The sequence below is a fragment of the Gobio gobio genome (genome assembly GCF_949357685.1).
Source record: "Gobio gobio genome assembly, chromosome: 5".
In the NCBI taxonomy this organism is placed as follows: Eukaryota; Metazoa; Chordata; class Actinopteri; order Cypriniformes; family Gobionidae; genus Gobio; species Gobio gobio.
Window position 1 is genome coordinate 25,840,063 of NC_137101.1, and position 20,279 is coordinate 25,860,341.

Below are 20,279 nucleotides of genomic sequence, written 5' to 3' on the forward strand. Positions count from 1 at the left end.
ATGTCCCGCCTCTTTTCCCATTTTCTATTATCCGAAAAACATTAAAAAAAAAAACGTTTTCATTTTTAGTACAACGTTGTTGTTTAAACGTACCCTTAGATGGATCAGCTATTCTTTGAGCTACATTCCCCCTCTGTCACATTCCACCACTGGCTTACTGGATCTTGCATGTTATGAAGGTTTTCCAAAATAGACCAAAATATCCAGAAAAATAACCACTTCACAGGAACTTCGTAATGTCTGTCAGACTTCATGGTCTGGTTTGTGTCAGGTTTGGGAAAATGAGCGTTAATTAACCAGCACAATTTGCCAAAGTAATTAGAACCGTCTTTGTTTTCTGAGAACAAATGGAATTTCTTGCCCATTGCACATCTATGTCAACTCTGCCCACAGGAAGCTGTGTGGTTTCATTATTATCATGACCCTGAGCCAACTTCCTCCAGCCAGTCTCCGGTTGTAAAAAAAGAGCACAAGATGTCTAGCATGTTTCGTGAAAAACAAAACTTAAAATAGAAAGTCCAAACATTACAACTCTGGTTTCATAGGGTTATTTTTGACATGGTCACTTTATATCATCATATCATTGCTTAATTACTGTATGTGGCTTTTCGCCCATGTCTTTGGCTTTAGATCTGAGGTCATATAGAATGCTGCTTGTCTGGCTTTCACCAAACCAAGCTCAATTTAAGATTGAAAATTGGTCTGCGGAGTCTGCTATGCATTTTCTACCGCACAAGATGCGTGATAAATGAGCATTATTCAAATTACTTTTGGACTTTTTACGCAATTGGATAGTCCTTCAACCAATCAGACCACAAGAGGCGTGATCAACGGGCAACGACCCATAGCTTCTCTATCCGTCATCTTGTTAAACCCGCCAATAGCACACCAGGTGGATAAGCCCGTCTGTTATTGGTTCCCGCAAAAGTGTAACAGAAGCATGTAGAAATTAATGTACAGGTTTCCAGACTGAGCTGCAGGGCGAAAGCAAATCTCCGGCAGAACAGGCTGGGTTTACCCAGTCTAGAGTGCTGCAGGAATGAGCCCTAAAACCTGGAAACAATTAAGCATTTTTTGCCCTTCATGGTTAAACGGCTGAAATACACAAGTTTACACATAGTTTAGCAAGTTTAGCTCAAGCTTTTTTTTAAAGCTTTTATGTGTCTTAAAAAAGGTTATTAAATGGGATTACGGGACCTTATACTTCATCACGCAAAAACAGCACCTTTACAGCCTCATTGTGTTTATTCTCATGTTCTTGCAACTTATTCTAACTCAAACTTGTAGGTGTTGCATAACAATTAAAGAGTTGTAAAGAGCTGTAGTGTTGTTCCTTGAAGTAGGTGGGGTAGAGCAACAGAAGACAGAGGTGCCACTACTGTCAGCCAACAACAGGAAACAGAGGCTACAATTCACACTGGCTCACCAAAATTGGGCAATAGAAGATTGGAAAAACATTGAGTTTTGATTTCTGCTGCAACATTCAGATGGTAGGGTCAGAATTTGACGTAGAAATCATGAAAGCATGGATCCACCCTGCCTTGTATCAATGGTTCAGGCTGCTGGTGGTGTAATGGTGTGGGGGATATTTTGTTTGGCATACTTTAGGCTGCTCAGTACCAATTGAGCATTGTTTAAACGCCACAGCCTACCTGAGTGTTGTTGCTGACCATGTCCATCCCTTTATGACCACTGTGTATCATCTTCTGATGGCTACTTCCAGCACGATAACGCACAAAGCTCAGATCATCTCAAACTGGTTTCTTGAACATGACAAATGAGTTCACTATCCTCAAATGGCCTCCACAGTCACTAGATCTCAATCCAGTAGAGCATGGATGTGGATCAATACGGACCAAAATCTCTGAGGAATGTTTCCTGCACCTTGTTAAATCTATGCCATGAAGAATAAAGGGGTCCAATTCGATACTATTGAGTGTACCTAATAAAGTGGCCGGTGAGTGTATTTTTCCCTGATACCACCTGCATCCAACTAGAATTAGCACACTGGTACATCACGTTCATTGCCATAACGTTTGCTCATCCGAAAGTTCTGATTTGGTCAGGTCTCAATAATAACAAACTATTTTGATTTTAAATGTGTGCCACATTCCACAACCACCAGTCGATTTTCCAGATATTATAGACATTTCCAAAACAGGGAAGCAGCTGGTGGGACATTTCCATAGCGTGCAGCACAAGCCAACTGTATCAATCTGCACGTGAATAACCGGGGGCGTTGGGTTCGTCTCATGTGATAAGCTGTAACACCGACCTAATTGACTTCTCATTGATCTGATTGCAGTCTGCCGATGTATGTTCAACATCCCTTTAGCCTGGAGCTCAGACTTAACACTGAGCTATAAATAACTATTAGAGCTCCCTGATAACAGTGACATAGACTCTTGAACACTGTCATTTACTACATGGTCATTTCAATTCAAGAGGTATAATTAGGTATATTTAGGGTTTTGAATAATTTATTTCGAAAAGTTTACTGTTGATCACAAGAAATCATTGTTGAAAATTATATTTTCCAATTTCAGTACCATGTCTGTATATCCATAGACATTTGGAAAGATGCTTTCCTCCAATTTTCAGATACATTCAAAAACGTTTGCAGGTCAGTGAAAAATGGCCTTAAATAGCAAAAATGCTAGTTGCACCACACCACATTATATACAGTCAGTATTCTTTGTGCCAAGGACAATATATATATATATATATATATATATATTTATTGTCCTTGGCACAAAGAATACTCAGAATATATATATAAACTTTTTCTTTATTAATCTGTTGAAAATAGAGGTCTTTCTACTTCAATATTTCATATGTAATTCAATATTACTTGCTGTTTCTGTGTAAATAACTGAAATGTACTAGCAATTTTTCTACATCAACATGTTTGTATCACATTTTATTTTTGTTTGTTATTTAAAAGGAGAAAATGGTATAACAGGGTTGAAAGCACAGGAAAAGAAAAATATTTAATACATATCAAATATATAATAAAGCATTTCATGTTTTAAATAAGAAAAATTATATATATATATATATATATATATATATATATATATATATATATATAATATAAATTCAGTTTTTATTAAAGTAAAATTATTGTTAATGTAAACAAATATAAATAAATTGTGAACACAAAGATTTAAAATAAACTCAACTGGTTTTCCTGAGATTTATCTAACTACATATATTCTGTCCATGCAAAGCTATCATGTTATACTGTTGTTTATAACAATTAAACTCCCATGCTTCTCCTGTAACCGATGCTTGTTTTTGTTTACACTGGTTATTAAACGGTTTATACGAATGTTTTCAAATTTAATGTAATATTGCCTTCCTGTTGCAGGGAAAAGTTGGCATGTGACAGATGCCATGTGACTGAAGTGACATGCAAATTACATCATCTCACAATAATTTGAATGGTAAATGAAAGGCTGACTGGTTATACAACGAGTTTCCATTGAGGGCAATAGTTAATATTTGTTCCAAATGTTAAGCAAAGCAAAGAGTCCAGAGGGGCCATAAAACATAGATAGTGCTCATTAGAAACAGGGAGGATGTGGTTGCGGCTGAAGTGGATGAGGACTGATACTGCGGTGTAATTAAATAAAAACAGAAAACTGATGACCACAGGGTGCTCAGGATGGGTAAATGTCGCCCTGTATCTTACCATTTATGGAAAAAGGGCAAGATAAGGAAATGCAAGTTCTGTGAAAACAAATAAACACCCACACATCCTCTTTTACACTGTTTATTGATTGAGTAAATGCATATAAATTATTCACTTTCTTCCGAAAGACACAATTAGACTTGATATGCGATACAAACTCAGTAATGAAAAAGGTGCTTAATAACATAAAGTCTAGTACAAATAAATAAATATTATTTTAACAAAAAAGGAAAGATATTACAAAATAAGTTTCAAGTATTAGAAGCAAACAAATGAATTACCATTTCGAGCCAATGTACAACATTGCACCTATAGTTGTGTGAACAGACGTCAACAACTAAACGTCTTCTCAAAACCATACATTTACAGTTAAAGCTGGTACTTAGATTCAAAGAACTCTGTTCCTACAAAATCTCTTACAAATTCCAACCGTAAACATTTGATTTACAAGGGTAAATCTGTACACACATTATCAACTACTAGTTTAATCTCTTGATCAGGCTGAACCAAGCTAACAAAAGCGAAACTGAAATGAAAAAAAACTAAAATTAATTTCATTCAAATGTTCTTTTTTAAAACATAATTCTCATAGTAGAATATACAAAAGCAAGTCTGGCTTGATAACTCAAGCACTAGGCACTCTAGGGAATTAATAAATGAACAGTATAAAAATCTAGCTGATATCTGTCACGCCATAAAATACATTAATTATAAACAACAAATATAAACACTGTTTCACTTTGTCCCATCCAAACGCACATAAACCCCTTATAAATAACATATCCATAACACAAATCATCTGAAACTGCAGAGGACAACATGAGAACTTTTAAACAGACTTCAAAACAGCCAGCAGCATTAAAAATGGTAAGATTCATTGTTGCCCCCAGGAAACAAATACATGCAAATAATCTAAATGTGCAATTATAATGTGCGATTTATTTGCAGCATATCTTTGAAAGTGAGTGCAGAATAGACATGAATCAGCCCGCGAGCGTCTGCAGGAGATCTTTGGTCTGTTTTGGTATCACCCTTCAAAGTTCAGGACATATTCTTATTAAAAAAAACTAGCCGAGACCAGAATAAAAACATCTACAAGTGGTATCCTGTTACGAAAACAGGGAATAGTGTTTAAAAATGTGGGGGTGGTTGACAACATGACTTAGCCGAATGTTTAATCCCTGCCAATGGGATCCGATTTCTCTCCATACACAAAACACCATTCAAACCACACAATACAAACATTAATTATGAATTAAGAGGAATAGAAAAACCCAGGTGGCACTCAGTGTCCATTTTTTGGGAGAAGGATGCACACTCCTCTGTGAGAGGAAAAGAGGAAGCAGCTTGGCAGGAAACTCTTCCACGCTGAGTAAAGCAATATAGCCGAACAATCTCACAGGCAGAGCTGAGGGGGTTCGTGGCACTCCATAGAGCATTTTTTCAGGTTCTGCGAAAGAATAATGCAGAACATTCGGTTAATTACTCAACAGTTGGTCTACTCAAGAGACAGTAGCAGCTAGCTAATAGCATTTAGCATAACAGAAATGTGCTATTATTGTTATAGCCTACAAGTCTACATCGAATAATTTTTCAAGAAAAAGCATAGAATGAACGCAAGCTCTACATATTTTGCACGCCTTTCGAGTTTGTTTAGTGAATATTTTGCTAATTTGATTCATGTTTTCAGCCCTGTTTACACCTGGTATTTTGGCATCAACATGTTTTGGGTGGTTAGCAAGCGCTAAATGGAAGTACCAGATGTTAATACCAGTTATAAACAGGGCAAAAAAAGTGTAATTCTACCTCCATTTAACACATTTGACCACATTCAAATGCATTCTGCAGGATTCAGTAGATTTTGTCCCAAAATCCGTTTCTTATTCACAAATTGCTAAAGCTATTTAGCTATTCTACATTATTCGGTTCGGTGAGCATTACCTCTGAAAGAGCAGCACTGAAACCCCTTGTAGGTAATGTAAAAAAGTGCGTCTTTAAGCATGTAAAAGATAAGCAAGAGACAGACTCTGACCATTTATAGAAAAAAATTTGAAAGTAGTTATCTGGATATAAACATGAAGTGGTGTGTAACTACAGTACATGTACATCTTTATTAATTCCACCTTTAACTGGCCCATATTGTACGGTTATAGCATTTCATCTTCATAAACAGTTGTAATTTGGTTAAATGAACATTTTCCACCCTCTCTCTAAAATTGCTACTGTACCTTTAAGACTTCTTTATGCAAAAAAGGCGGTTATGATTGGCTAATTGTTATGCCATGGTTCACAATAACGTTCATCAAGGCAGGTCAAGTTGTAAAATAAAGAATAGGTAATGTTATGTAAATTAGGGTGATATTATGTTAATGAGCTTGTGATATCATAATCACAAAGACTTCTGATTGGCCCCTTTTTGAAGCGTAGTTTCCATAAATAACCAAGTAACAAATTCACCCATATATAGTTCGAATTTTGTTGGATGTCAACAACCAAAGATATGAGAAATATATTCTTGTTGCATTTCAAAGTCGAAAAATCCATTATACTGTATGGCCCATTTAAGGATGTTGCGCAAGTATGTTCTAGTCAAGTTGGGAAGGTGCAACAAGGTGAAATTATTTGAAGAAGATAAGGAAGAAACAGAAATAGCAAATACTTACAGACAAGCTTCACTAAGCCAGTGCTGTAGCACATGAAAGTGAATGAGGAAGGATAAGTGGAAGGAAACAGGAAAGGGCGAAGCATGAAATTATTAGTATGTCACTATAGGGTTATGACAGTGAAGATATGACACAGGTTTTTGATCTATGAACAGTAACTGTGGCTCACCTGTGTGGACAGAGCGAGTGCGGTGTGTGATGTTGAACACAGGGTCAGTTGTGCGGGCATCACCTCTCTGATGATCGGGTCATCTAGACCGTCAATGCGAAGCTTTTTATTGGGTTCAGGGCTGGTGAGAGGGGTCACGCTGTTCCTCCTTATCAGAGTGCTCGGGCCTCTCTTCACCTCCTAGTGTGAGAGAGAGAGAGAATACAGAACAGGAGATCAGAAGCTTGAAATAGTACAGTACAGCTTTTGTGTGTATATGCAAGTGTGAGAGTTTGTGCTTACCTCTGGTCTGTCTCTATGTGTGTTCACTGCCTCCACATTCAGAGAGATAGATTCAACTTTGCACCCTTGAAAATACCAAAAGCAACACAATTAATTATACTTGTCAATATTATTCAGATTAGGTATTTTGGAGATAGAAAGCTAAACGTCTTACCATAAGCCACTGGGGTCAGCTTCAGTACTGTGTGGAGTGGACACTTCAGGTATGGCATCTCATCTGCCAACAGGAAATTAAAGGTTAGTATGATTTCACTTCTACCAAGGATGGAAAAGTGTCAGCTAATGCAGATGAGGGGATGAATTTAAAGGGATATTTCACCAAATCTGTATGACTTTTTCTTGGATGAAACACAAAAAGAGATAAATCTGATGAACGTTCATGCTACTCGTTTGCATACTATGAAAGTTATTGGTGCTGTCACACTCCAAAAAACATTGAAGTAGTCCATATGACTTATGGGCTGGTTGCATAAAATGCCGAGACTAGTTTTACAAGTTAGTCATCTGATTTTTTTTTCTTTAAGCCTGGTCATAATAGTTACATACATTTAAAAAAAAAGAATGCCCTAATTTGAATCTGAAAAATAAGTATTGGCTTTAAAGTAAAAGATTTAAAGTACATTTTTATTTCATTATATTTTGTCATGCTTTAAAGTACTAACATACTAAAGCACATGTAAAGTTCTTGATTATAATTTGAACTGTAGTGTATTATTCAATATTACATATAAATGTAATAGTTTAAATGTTCTAAACTGCAACTTCATTGCAAATGTACATGACACAAGTTTCAATAGAGATGACATAATTATATATTATATATAATTATATTATTACATATAAAGACGTGCTCAAATCCTACTTAAGTGGATCAAAAAAGAATTTAATATCAATTTAAACTATAATGCATTTTCATTTAAGTGCGATGAACATGCAATAAAGTGTCAGAAAACACTACAAACATTGTTTATAGGCTACTTAAGTATATTACTAAAGTGTTCCATTTATGTAATAAGGGCTCTTTCTATTCTCTTTCTATGTCGGTTCCTCGCATTACCCTACAAATGGTTTCAGAAGTCATTTGGACTACTTTCGGAGCTCAGCAGCACCCACTCCCATTCACTTCAACTTCCACTTCCATTTGTGTGGAAAAGAGTATGTGGGGCAATGTGCTGAACTTCTCCTGTTGTGTTCCATTGAAGAAAGAAAGGTATATGAGTTTGGAATGACTTAAGCATTATTAGTTCTGCATGAACGATTCGTTTTAAGAATCTCACCTGCACTTTTATCCAGGAAGTAGGCGAGTAGGCAGCGCATCACAGCCTGGTGACAGATGACAAGAACATTCTCCTGCCGTTCCAGTTCCATAATCAACGGCTCCACCCGCTGAACCAAGTCCTGATATGACTGGAGAAACACAAGCTTTTAATTAAAAGACACTTTCTTCTACTGTGTCATATTAAAGTGAAGGTGTTTTATCAGTTTTGTACCTCTCCGGAGGGGTAGCGGTAGTAGTATTTGTCCTGATCTCTCAGAGCAAACTCTTCTGGAAACCTCTCCCTCACTTCTTCATAGGTCATCTCCTCACACACACCCTGCAGACGCCATACACACGTTTTAGGGAAACGGGAATCAAGTAACGTAGCCGAAAAACCAAACCAGAGATGCATGCTGGAGAACTTACTGCATCGATCTCATTCAGGCCTTTCCATTGCTCGTACGGCACATTGAGGGCCTCGGCGGTTTGGATAGTACGACGCAGCTGGCTTGTCCAAACCTTCAAGTCCTTCAGGTTCTGCTCCTCCACAAATTTAGAAAGAGCTCCTGCAAACTAAAGGGTGGGACGATTTGTTATTCTGGAGAGTTTGGACAAATCGGACAATCTGGGTAATTTAGTACTCTTAGCTAGCACGCACTGTTTTTAAATGTTACAAACATGTCCTTGGCACCAAACTGAGCTTCCTAGCAAAACATGACTGTTTATGAAGGCTCGCAAAGTTATAGGCCATTTTACAGCGATGCAAGAGCTATTAAAAAGTCATTACCCAAGTCGTACCTACTGCATTCTGTTCATTCTTTTCCAAGATTTAAGAGCATAATACCTTTCGTCCGCGTGTAGACAGGCCGGAGTCTCCGCCTATTCTGCCCTGCAAGTTGTGTTGGCTCTCGCCATGACGACACAAGTAAATAGACCGCGGCTGCACGTGGATGTTCATCAGGTAGTAGACAATCCGACTCTGGATGTGGTCTTGAATTCGGTTGACCAGGAATCTGCGGCCGACGTCAATCACTTTGATGAAAGACATATTTCTGAGGACAAACAAGGAAAAGTGGTTAGGCCTGTGATATTAAAGATACAAAGTCAGCGCCAAAGAAAGTCTGGGTGCATAAGTAGTGTACCTGTCATATTGGTCAGGGTCAAGTGGTTCATAGCTCACTCTGTAACATTCGATTCTTTTCTTAAAGTCTTCTACGGCATCCGTCTTGTTGCAATCATGGTAGTCAGGACATGACACCTTAACTTCCTGTTTGGGGAGTGTTGTAACATTTAGTGGTTGTGCAGACTTTATATCTAAAAGACTTTTGCAATAATTACTAGATATATCACTAAGAATTTAGACTAAACACAACTTACCAAAATATTACAGGCGATTACATTTGGATCCTCACAAACAGACTCAATGAAGAAAATCTGCAAAGTACATTTGCATTAGTGGTCTTCTTCCTCACTGTAATTGTCATCAAAAGCAATCTTCAAGAGAATACGACTGACCTTGAAGCCATTTTCGGCACCAAACTCCAGGATAATATCCCGTCGCTCTCTGGTTGTGTTTGTAGCGTCAAAAACCTATGGAAAGATACGGCGGTGATGATCAACTCTTCTTTTTTTTTGCGTGTCTAAACTGTTTATGCATTTGTAGCAGATACTTACAGCCACTTGACCTTCCTCTTCAGTGAGGTAAATCTTGACATCTCTCAGAGCGGCCAGCGCACACTGCCTGGGGACAAAACAAAATGAAAAATTACTCCATATATACCCATTAATATATGGATTACTCCATTGATATTACTACATTTACTATATCTCTATATATACATAAAAATGACTCCATATATACTCACTGTCGAATTTTTACCGCATCCTCATTGTCTGATTTGAAGAAATCGTAGGAGCTGTAGTGTTTCACTGCTTCTCGACGATACTCGCCAACGTTAAAGACTAAAAATAGACATTCAACAATTAAGAACTCCTGCAAAACGTTACTATTGTGTATCTGTGAAATGCATAAAGCAAATATATACATCATTTAATATTAAGTAGTGTGATAAACGTTTTGGTAACACTTTAATTTAGGGTCCAATTCTCATTATTAACTAGTTGCTTATTTGTATGCATATTACTAAGATATTGGTTGTTTATTAGTACTTATAAAGCACATATTAATGCTGCATGACCATATTCTACATCCCTTAATCCTACCCAATACCTAAACTTAACTACCTTACTTACTATTAATAAGCAGTAATTAGCAGTTTATTGAGGCAAAAGTTGTAGTTAATGGTGAAAATTGGATCCTAAACTAATAATAATAATAATAATAATAACTTGTTACATTTATATAGCGCTTTGCTAGGCACTCAAAGCGCTTTACATAGAAGGGGGGAATCTCCTCAACCACCACCAATGTGCAGCATCCACCTGGATGATGCGACGGCAGCCATATTGCGCCAGAACGCCCACCACACACCAGCTGATTGGTGGAGAGGAGACGGAGTGATGAAGCCAATCGTATATATACATGGGGATGATTAGGAGGCCATGATGGACAGGGGCCAATGGGCAAATTTGGTCAGGATGCCGGGGTTACACCCCTACTCTTTTATCGAAGGACATCCTGGGATTTTTTTAATGACCGCAGAGAGTCAGGACCTCGGTTTAACGTCTCATCTGAAGGACGGTGCTTGTTACAGTATAGTGTCCCCATCACAATACTGGGGTGTTAGGACCCACACAGACCACAGGGTGAGCACCCCCTGCTGGCCTCACTAACACCTCTACCAGCAGCAACCTAGTTTTACTAAAGTTTGACCAAAGTTTTTTTTTTTTCATTGCTGTTTTTTTGTGTACATTTTGATTTTGTACCTTTTGTGGGAATACCAATCCAGTTGAGGTAGCGTGTGAGTTTCCTTGAAATGTAGGTTTTGCCCCGAGCAGGAAGCCCAACCATCACTATCACCGTTGGAGGGTTTGCCAGGTGGGGGCCTCCACGTGCTAAAATGCAAAGATGAAGAGAAATACATGATCACACGTTGCTGAAACAAAAGTGTATGAACATAAATGCCATTAGCCTAAGGGTTTAAAAGGGTATGGACACTTTTTTTTTCTGTCAATCTCACTCCAGTGGTTGCCTGCATGATTTCTCAGCACGTGTTAGCGACCCTCCCCACTTGCCGACCGGACAGCACAGCCATGGGCCAGGTCATGTGCGCACAGATGCACTTTCAAAACTAAACATTTACTACACTTAAATGCACGTGCACATTCCACGCCGCCGACGGCGAGACGTTATAACCGGGTCAGTCGCAGATAACTCTCCCTTTCTCGTACACACACAGGCACATAAATCCTCTAGAAAGTAAATGTTTGTGTGTATGTCTTACGTTTCCAGGGAATTGCCACAAAATATATGTATTTACGCAGTTGTGCATTAGGCAAGGATTCAAGCACTTTTTTTTGCATATATTTTGATTGTGTTTCTACTTCATTATATTATTTATGGGTTAGAGTAATCCCTAACAGGGAGAGCGAGAGAAAGGACACAGCCGTTTTTCTCATTGAATTATAGATGTCCGTTGGCAGGTGGCCATGTGAATGGGCAGTGTGAACCAGCTCAGTCAGGGGTTAATCCCCCAGAACATCCTTAAGAAGATCCTCAATGGAAACACAACCTCAAACTCAGCTCAGTCAGCAGAGACAGACAATGATCTCATTAGGCTTTTGCTGGCTGTCCACGTACACTGAGCAGACAGAAACTGCTCATGTCTAGGTCATGATTCACCCCAGAATTAAAACAAAATCATATTATATTATATTATATTATATTATATTATATTATATTATATTATATTATATTATATTTGAAGCCTATTTTTAGGGCTATTAACATTTTTGACGTGTGTGTGAGTTTATAATTCTAATTATTCTTGATATTCACATTAAATTCTTCAATATATTGTAATACAGATATAAAAAAAATATGTATATATATGTGTATATATATATATATATATATATATATATATATATATATATATATATATATATATATATATATATAGTTAAATAAATTATTAAAATCGGATTATTTTATCGAATAAAATAAAGTGCTTTATTATATTATTATTTAGACGAATTAGAGCCATTATTGTTATACTTCTTGTAATTGTTGTCTTTCTTCCACACACCAAGCGTGAGCTCTTGTGTATATGTATTATTTACAGCAGTAAATGATGCAGCAGTCATTATATCACAATGAAAAACATGAGGCCGCGGTGACATCACTGACGCAGCAGATATTAAAATGCACTTGTAATGAGAAATTCATTCGCATCTCCTACAGACATCATGCTCACGCCAATCGCAGGTAAATATATTCGTCCAATCATTGCCCACTCTGAACAGAAAACGCAATATTCCCACATTCCTCACTGTCGAATCCCTATTCAGAGCGCGATTCAATGCATGATGTCGTCATCCGTGCACCATAGAGTTCGAAAGTCTTAACAAAGGCGATGCTCGTGGGTTTCCATGACAACCGAATCACTTGAGACAGCGCTCTTAGAATCTTAGAATTAATTATGTTGTCATGGTTACCGATGACCATCACTTTATACTGTCACTGTATGACAGTGAACTGCTCGTGACAGTTAATAAGTCACATGTTCAATTAACCAAAAATGTCTCTCCATACATGTAAAGTGATCTTTACCGTTGAAATAATAGCAATAATAGCCTAATAATAGTAGTAGAATGTATGTATGTAGCCCACAGAAACAGTATGGCAATATTGGACAGCAGTTTTGTGCCCTGCATTCTTCAATAAGAACGAAGATGTGAATATAATCTACTTACATGTGCGGGGCATTGAAGGTTTGTCATCCTTAGAGGGAATCCAGATTTTTTGGATCCTGTTTTGTTTTAGTTCCCTTGGCATTCCTTTAGGATGGAGAAGTATCAGCAAGAAACTGCGGCAGGAAACACCGGCTTCGGAAATTGTAACTACGCGAAAATGTAGTTTAGTTGAGTTTAGTTTAGAGTAAATAAACAAAAACTTCAGAATTAAGATACTCGTCTTCTTTAAAAGCTGTTTGACGATTCGCGGCGGTTTGTATCTGTTATAATATTGACCGTCACCTCTATCCGCTTTCCGGTAATCTCTCACATCACGTCTCTCATCTTCTGCGCTTTAAATACGGAACCGGCGACACGAGGACGTGACGCCCCTGCAGAAGGCGTGTCTATCATTGAGCGCGTTCACGTGCGCCACCCTGCGGCCAAATGCAAAATATTAAATATATAATTATACACAACTACTTTAGACTCACCCAATGCGTTGAAATAAAAAACTAATTATTATTATGATATTACATTTATTTATTTATTTTCTGCATGCTAATGATATCTTATAGCTAATAGTCCCGTCATGGTAAAAGGGATGAGACGAAAGGCAGAGCACAAAAGCATTAAAGATGCAAGTCACGCGTCGAGTGGGCATCCCCACACATGCCTACGTGCGGGGAGTCACTACATCAATCCATCAGTCTGCATCCATAAATCCCTGGAATAATAGTAGCCGATCGTCACGCTGTAAATCATGCTTGTTGGTTTTTATTATCAATATTGTTTCCCTTAAGAAGTAGCAAGTGAAATAATAATAAATGTGACGTACAAGAGTTAAATTATATGATAGGCTACGGAAATGCAAATCTGTTAAAAAGGTTGTTCGTTTTTAACTGAATCGCCAGTTAAATTAAACTTCAGCTAATAAACGTGTAATTTCGAGAGTTTATTTATTTGTAGGACATTTCCAGCAACCGTGGTTTGAGAGAATTTTTTTTTTTATGAATGAAAAAATCTTCGCAAATCACCAGCATTAGCCTAAATGAAAGGTGAATTTGCTGAACATCGTTTCAATAGTCTACATTCATTTTAAGGTTGCTTTGTTGTTGTTGTGGTTTTTTTTTTTTTTTTTTTTCATTTTTAGGCTATGTTCTTTTTAATAGCCACGTCTTTTAATAGCTGAATGGAAACAGGCTGAAAATACTGCGATGTAGCCTATTTAATCCTCGGATGTTTTAAAAAAAAGGCTTTGTTGGTTTTGAGATTATTCACTAAAATGCTGAGCTGTTGGTGACTCGCACATCTGCACGTACAGGATGAAAACTGCGGTGACATCACTGGACCTCGTAGCTACCTCACATACTCTCTCTTTAGCAAATATTACTGCGTTAAGGAAAAAATGACTTTTTTGGTCTAGTTTTCATTGTTTCTCACGCGTGGCAGCGCATTAGCATTTACCGACCAATATTTCAGAAGACATTTACCGTTTAAGCCTATCGGAAAACAATTGTTCTAATCCATTCTCTTACAGAAACGCGATACCTAAAGAAAGCTACCTGCAGGTCACTTGAGTTTGTTTTTTCCTCAAGCTTAATGTCACTTATGATTCCAGGTATCAATTTCCCACTCGTTCAGCCTTTGTTAGCTACTGCACAGTGAACCTGTTTTCCTTTGGCTGCTGTGCTGACCCAGTTCCAGATCCCCGTCTGGCTGCATGCGCATGAGCTCTCAAAGATTTTTTTTAGATGCCTGATATTTACGGGGCACACCAGGTCATCTGAAATGAATATCCCTCTAAAATGTGTTGGATAGGCTATATACACAAAGTAGCCTACTTTTTACCCACGTTTGCTAAGGCAAGCAGATCTATTAGGCTACTTCTGTTCATACTTGTTGAGATATTAAAAAAAGCTTTGCATTAAACCATTTCTACGGATATATGATATCTCATGATATGAATAATAGGCCCATCTCGTGATGTCTCTGGCACAATGAGGAGAAGTAGGCTATAGGCCTATCATACTCTCATGGCAATTTTTTGATATTCTCTCTCTCTCTCTCTCTCTAAAAATCATATATTGATTTTTATTTGTTGCTATCACGGCCTGCCAATTCATATACGAAATCGACACCTATTAGGCCTACCTTTCTTTAAAAAATAAATAATTACTTTCCTAACCAATTCAACTTGCAATGTCCACCACTGACTGACCAAAACAGGCTTAAAACAAGACAACAATTACAAAATTACATTACATGGATCCAGATCATACCTGGAGCTTTGTAGGTGGGCTCTTTTTTAAAACTTGGGTCAATTAGCAACCACTTAAACCACACAGAGCATCATAAATAGCATAGCACAATAACCACTCTGAACATCTTAACAACCATATAGCAACACTCAAACAACCACTCCGAACAACTTAACCACATAGCAACACCCTAGCAACCACTATACTACTACACAGACAAAAAAAGTTTCAGTTGAAAAATAGTGGATCTCTCAATCTAGTTTCAGAACACACACACACACACACGTGAAACAGTATAAAAAAACCCTGTTTCATTCTCATTAATGAGGACACGCAATCAGACAGCTCCATGCAGGAGATTATATTACTGGAATTTGGGTTACTACCTGTCATAGCATTAATGGCTTTTCATTCACTGCTAGAGCTGTCGTTTAACTTATTCACAAAATAATACATTGTTTCATGTGAGATTTTGAAATTTAGACTTATAAACAGTTTATTACAGAATCTTATTTGTTCAGATGCACAAAGCAGGCACTTACAACAGGAAATAAGTCTCCAGTAAACAGTACTTAGGTTTCTTGTGATCCACACATGCAGTTCCTGTGAAGTGTTGACCGACTTGCTAACTGCAAAAATAAAAGAGCAGAGAAAAGCAAGTGATGTGATACTGAAGTTGTCCCTTAAGCTGATTCACTCTTCACAAGGATAAGATGTCAAAACCAGGAATAGACCAGAGAGAACATGAAACACACACACAGTAAAGTGTACACACAACCACACACATTTTAATGTTGTAGTGAGAAATGTATTCACCTTTTATTAAAGGAAAGAAACAGTTTCTTGCAGAGCCTCAAAAATTATATTTTATAGGAAGTGCACATGGAAATGAAAGCATATGTATCATTTAATATGCACAAACATTGTGCATATTAATGAATGTAGTGTCCTTTAGGTGTGTTTTTATGGATCTCCCCAGACGTTTAAAATAGTGACATGCGTCATAAATTGATTTATGTGCAGGGAATCACTTCCCAGTAAACGGGGTTCAGACTGGTATCTTGATGTTCTGTTTACTGTAAACGGAACTAGTAACACAACCCCTCTACTCTCACACAACATGTACAAGCGTCACCGCAATTCAAAAACAAACAGCAACTAATCAACACCTCCCTAGTGCAGTTAAGCAGCTCATGTAATGAACACAAGTCTTAAAGAGTGAAATAAAAGTGAGACTTGAGAAATTAAAGGGACAGTTCACCCAAAAATTGTAATTCTGTCACTATTTACTCGCTCTTATGTGGTCCAAACCTGCATGACTATTTCGTCTGTGGAATGGATCACAAAATAACAGGTTTTGTCCATAGTATGAAAGTCAATGGGGTCTTAAAAAAGGCATGAGAAACTAAACAAAAACACAAAACACAGAGACATGAGACAAACAAAACACTGAGACATGAGACAAACAAAACACTGAGACATGAGACAAACAAAACAGCAGACGAAAAAAAACAAAACACTGAGGCATGAGACAAACAAAACACTGAGACATGAGACAAACAAAACAACAGACGAAACAAAACAAAATGAGGCATGAGACAAACAAAACACTGAGACATGAGACAAACAAAACACTGAGACATGAGACAAACAAAACAGCAGACGAAAAAAAACAAAACACTGAGGCATGAGACAAACAAAACACTGAGACATGAGACAAACAAAACAACAGACGAAACAAAACAAAATGAGGCATGAGACAAACAAAACACTGAGACATGAGACAAACAAAACACTGAGACATGAGACAAACAAAACAGCAGACGAAAAAAAACAAAACACTGAGGCATGAGACAAACAAAACACTGAGACATGAGACAAACAAAACAACAGACGAAACAAAACAAAATGAGGCATGAGACAAACAAAACACTGAGACATGAGACAAACAAAACACTGAGGCATGAGACAAACAAAACAGAACAAAACACTGAGACATGAGACAAACAAAACACTGAGACATGAGAAACAAAACAGCAGACGAAAAAAAACACTGAGGCATGAGACAAACAAAACACTGAGACATGAGACAAACAAAACAGAACAAAACACTGAGACATGAGACAAACAAAACACTGAGACATGAGAAACAAAACAGCAGACGAAAAAAAACACTGAGGCATGAGACAAACAAAACACTGAGACATGAGACAAACAAAACAGCAGATGAAAAAAACTGAGGTATGAGACAAACAAAACACTTAGATATTAGACAAACAAAACACAGACATGAGACAAACAAAACAACAGACAAAACAAAGACACATGATACAAACAAAACACTGAGACATGAGACAAACAAAACAACATAAAAAACAAAACAATGAGGCATGAGACAATCAAAAAACAGACATGAGACAAACAAAACAACAGACGAAACAAAACAAAACACTGAGGCATGAAACAAACAAAACAACAGACGAAACAAAACAATGAGGCATGAGACAAACAAAACACTGAGACATGAGACAAACAAAACAACAGACAAAACAAAAAAATGAGGCATCAGACAAACAAAACAGAACACTTAGACATGAAACAAAACACTGAGGCATGAGACAAAAACACTGAGACATGAGACAAACAAAACACTGAGGCATGAGTCAAACAAAACACTGAGACATGATACAAAAACAGAACACTGCGACATGAGAAACAAAACACTGAGACGAGACAGACAAAAAAAGACAAAACAAAACAGAGACATGAGACAAACAAAACAAAAGACTGAGACACACCAAACTCAAAACACTTAGGCATGACACAAGTAAAACACTGAGACATAATACAAACAAAACACTGAGACAAACAAAACCGAAAGCACTGAGATATGAGACAAACAAAACAAAATACAGAGACGAGACAAACAAAACAGAAAACACTGAGACATGAACAAACAAAACACAGAGACAAACAAAACACTGATACATAAGACAAAAAAACAAAACAGAAAACAGACACAAGACAGACAAAACAACGAGACAAACAAAACAGACATGAGACAAACAAAACACTGAGACAAACAAAACTCTGAGACAAACAAAGCAGCAAGCACTGAGACATGACACAAACAAAACACAGAGACAAGAGACAAACAAAACACAGAGACAAACAAAACAGATAAACAAAACAAAACAGAAAACATACATGAGACAGACAAAACAACAAGACAAACAAAACACTGAGACAAACAAAACCGAAAGCACTGAGACATGAGACAAACAAAACAAAATACAGAGACGAGACAAACAAAACAGAAAACACTGAGACATGAACAAACAAAACACAGAGACAAACAAAACACTGATACATAAGACAAAAAAACAAAACAGAAAACAGACACAAGACAGACAAAACAACGAGACAAACAAAACAGACATGAGACAAACAAAACTCTGAGACAAACAAAGCAGCAAGCACTGAGACATGACACAAACAAAACAAAACACAGAGACAAGAGACAAACAAAACACGGAGACAAACAAAACAGATAAACAAAACAAAACAGAAAACATACATGAGACAGACAAAACAACAAGACAAACAAAACACTGAGACAAACAAAACACTGAGACAAACAAAACAGAAAACACTGAGACATGAGACAAACAAAACTGAGACAATCTAAACTAAACAGAAAACACTGAGACATGAGACAAACAAAACATTTTTAAAAAAGACATTTTTATTATTTTCTTAAGTTAGGAACAGCATGAGGATGAACAGTGCCTTTAATTAAGCATTTAGCCTGCTAAAAATAAATCCACCAAATCTAAAATAGTATGTCCTAAAATTGCATAAACTACTACAACTGTAAATATCTCCATCCACCTCTACGATTATTATTTCCCCACACATGCAATGAATTAAGGGGTGTGGCAACCATCTCATTGGTTGGGAGTAAGCCTTTGTCTTTATGAAACCCACATATTACATGCCTTCAGTCTCCCATTGTCTACAATAATATTCAAAGGCCCCGTGACTTTAACAGTTGTTTGTGATTTTGTGAATAAGTGTTAAGGATAGGGACTAAATATTTTTTTACCCAATAAAATATTTTAGAGCTTAGCTTAACTAGAAAAGTGCTTATTCATTATAATAAAAAAAGTTCATTAGTTTTACCATATTATTATTGGGCTACTTCATATATCCAGGTTTCACATATTCATATATCTTCAAAGTTTACTGATGCCTCCTAGTGGTCCCAGAACCCCTGGGTGAGAACCACTCATGTACCTCCTGCAATGCATTTCTATGGTTTTTCCAACAGGTAAACAACAAAGCGTGACTATTTTGAATCAGTGCAGATTCATTTGTATTAATTCATTTTTTTTTTATCTGCTCTTGCCCCACAGAGGGGTAGGTTTAGTGCTTGGAGCTTCCTTTTTTTCCCCATACAAATAACATTGTATAAATCCATACGAAATTGCACACAAATGCGTTTTGGTGTTATCCAGCTGGATTTTAGCACATTTCATTATGCACCAGGCCAATTGTTTAGAAAGGTATGCCTTACTTAAACAAGCAGCATGAATTTCATACATGTCCTTGGCTCAAATATGAGTAGGATTTAAGGTTTGTTTCTAACCATAAGTATGAACAATTCTAAATTACAAAACCATCTACAACTATGCATAGTACCTTTAGTACTTTTACACAGCGTACCGGCTCAATCCCCACTGTTGGAACTTGCGACTTGAACAGCTCAACCCTGTTCTGACATGTTTCAGACTCTGCTCATATAAGAGTCATTTGATGAGGATCTGTTCTGTTCTGAGCGAATCCTCATGGAGTTCAGTCTATTCTTTCCTTTATTCCCCAGCACTTTCGTCTTGCGTAAGAACGTCCTTCTCACCAAATCAGAACATCACACCATCACTGACCCATCTAACACATATCCGCACACATTCTGGATGAACATCATGCGCATTACATGTGAAGGTATCTGATAATACACACAAATAATATTTAAATTATGCATTTATAGGCATTTGAAACACCCTACAGATCCTTTTGAAAAACTTGCCATGTACTGAAG

The 20,279-nt window shown here is 37.2% G+C and overlaps 2 protein-coding genes across 7 annotated transcripts in view; both read right to left on the reverse strand.

The window, feature by feature from the left end:
- The window catches only part of taf3 (TAF3 RNA polymerase II, TATA box binding protein (TBP)-associated facto), a 996,662-nt gene that overhangs the window by 268,014 nt on the left and 708,369 nt on the right, over positions 1-20,279 (reverse strand). The window lies entirely within an intron of this gene.
- On the reverse strand, positions 4,924-14,657 carry pfkfb3 (6-phosphofructo-2-kinase/fructose-2,6-biphosphatase 3). Of its 6 annotated transcripts, XM_079817190.1 has the most exons (18): positions 14,486-14,539; positions 12,942-13,088; positions 10,953-11,081; positions 9,932-10,028; positions 9,741-9,807; positions 9,582-9,656; positions 9,444-9,500; positions 9,209-9,333; positions 8,911-9,118; positions 8,493-8,639; positions 8,299-8,403; positions 8,086-8,215; positions 6,963-7,025; positions 6,809-6,873; positions 6,527-6,706; positions 6,358-6,380; positions 5,636-5,686; positions 4,924-5,144 (listed from the first exon to the last, which is right to left on the reverse strand). In XM_079817190.1, exons 2-18 carry the CDS (start codon positions 13,021-13,023, stop codon positions 5,138-5,140), a joined length of 1,611 nt encoding a protein of 536 aa, XP_079673316.1. In that variant the 5' UTR covers positions 13,024-13,088; positions 14,486-14,539; the 3' UTR covers positions 4,924-5,137. The 6 variants fall into 6 exon arrangements, with proteins under 6 accessions (XP_079673316.1, XP_079673319.1, XP_079673321.1 ...); XM_079817193.1 differs by lacking the exon at positions 5,636-5,686 and having other exon boundaries at positions 14,486-14,657; XM_079817195.1 differs by lacking the exon at positions 14,486-14,539 and having other exon boundaries at positions 12,942-13,239.

Coding starts and splice junctions, on each gene's coding strand:
- pfkfb3 (XM_079817190.1), bottom strand. CDS start 13,023: ATGCCAAGGGAACTAAAACAAAACAGGATCCAAAAAATCTGGATTCCC. Junction 9,119..9,208: donor GACCCTGACCAATATGACAG/GTACACTACTTA, acceptor GTTTGTCCTCAG/AAATATGTCTTTCATCAAAG. Junction 8,216..8,298: donor ACCGCTACCCCTCCGGAGAG/GTACAAAACTGA, acceptor GTGTTTCTCCAG/TCATATCAGGACTTGGTTCA.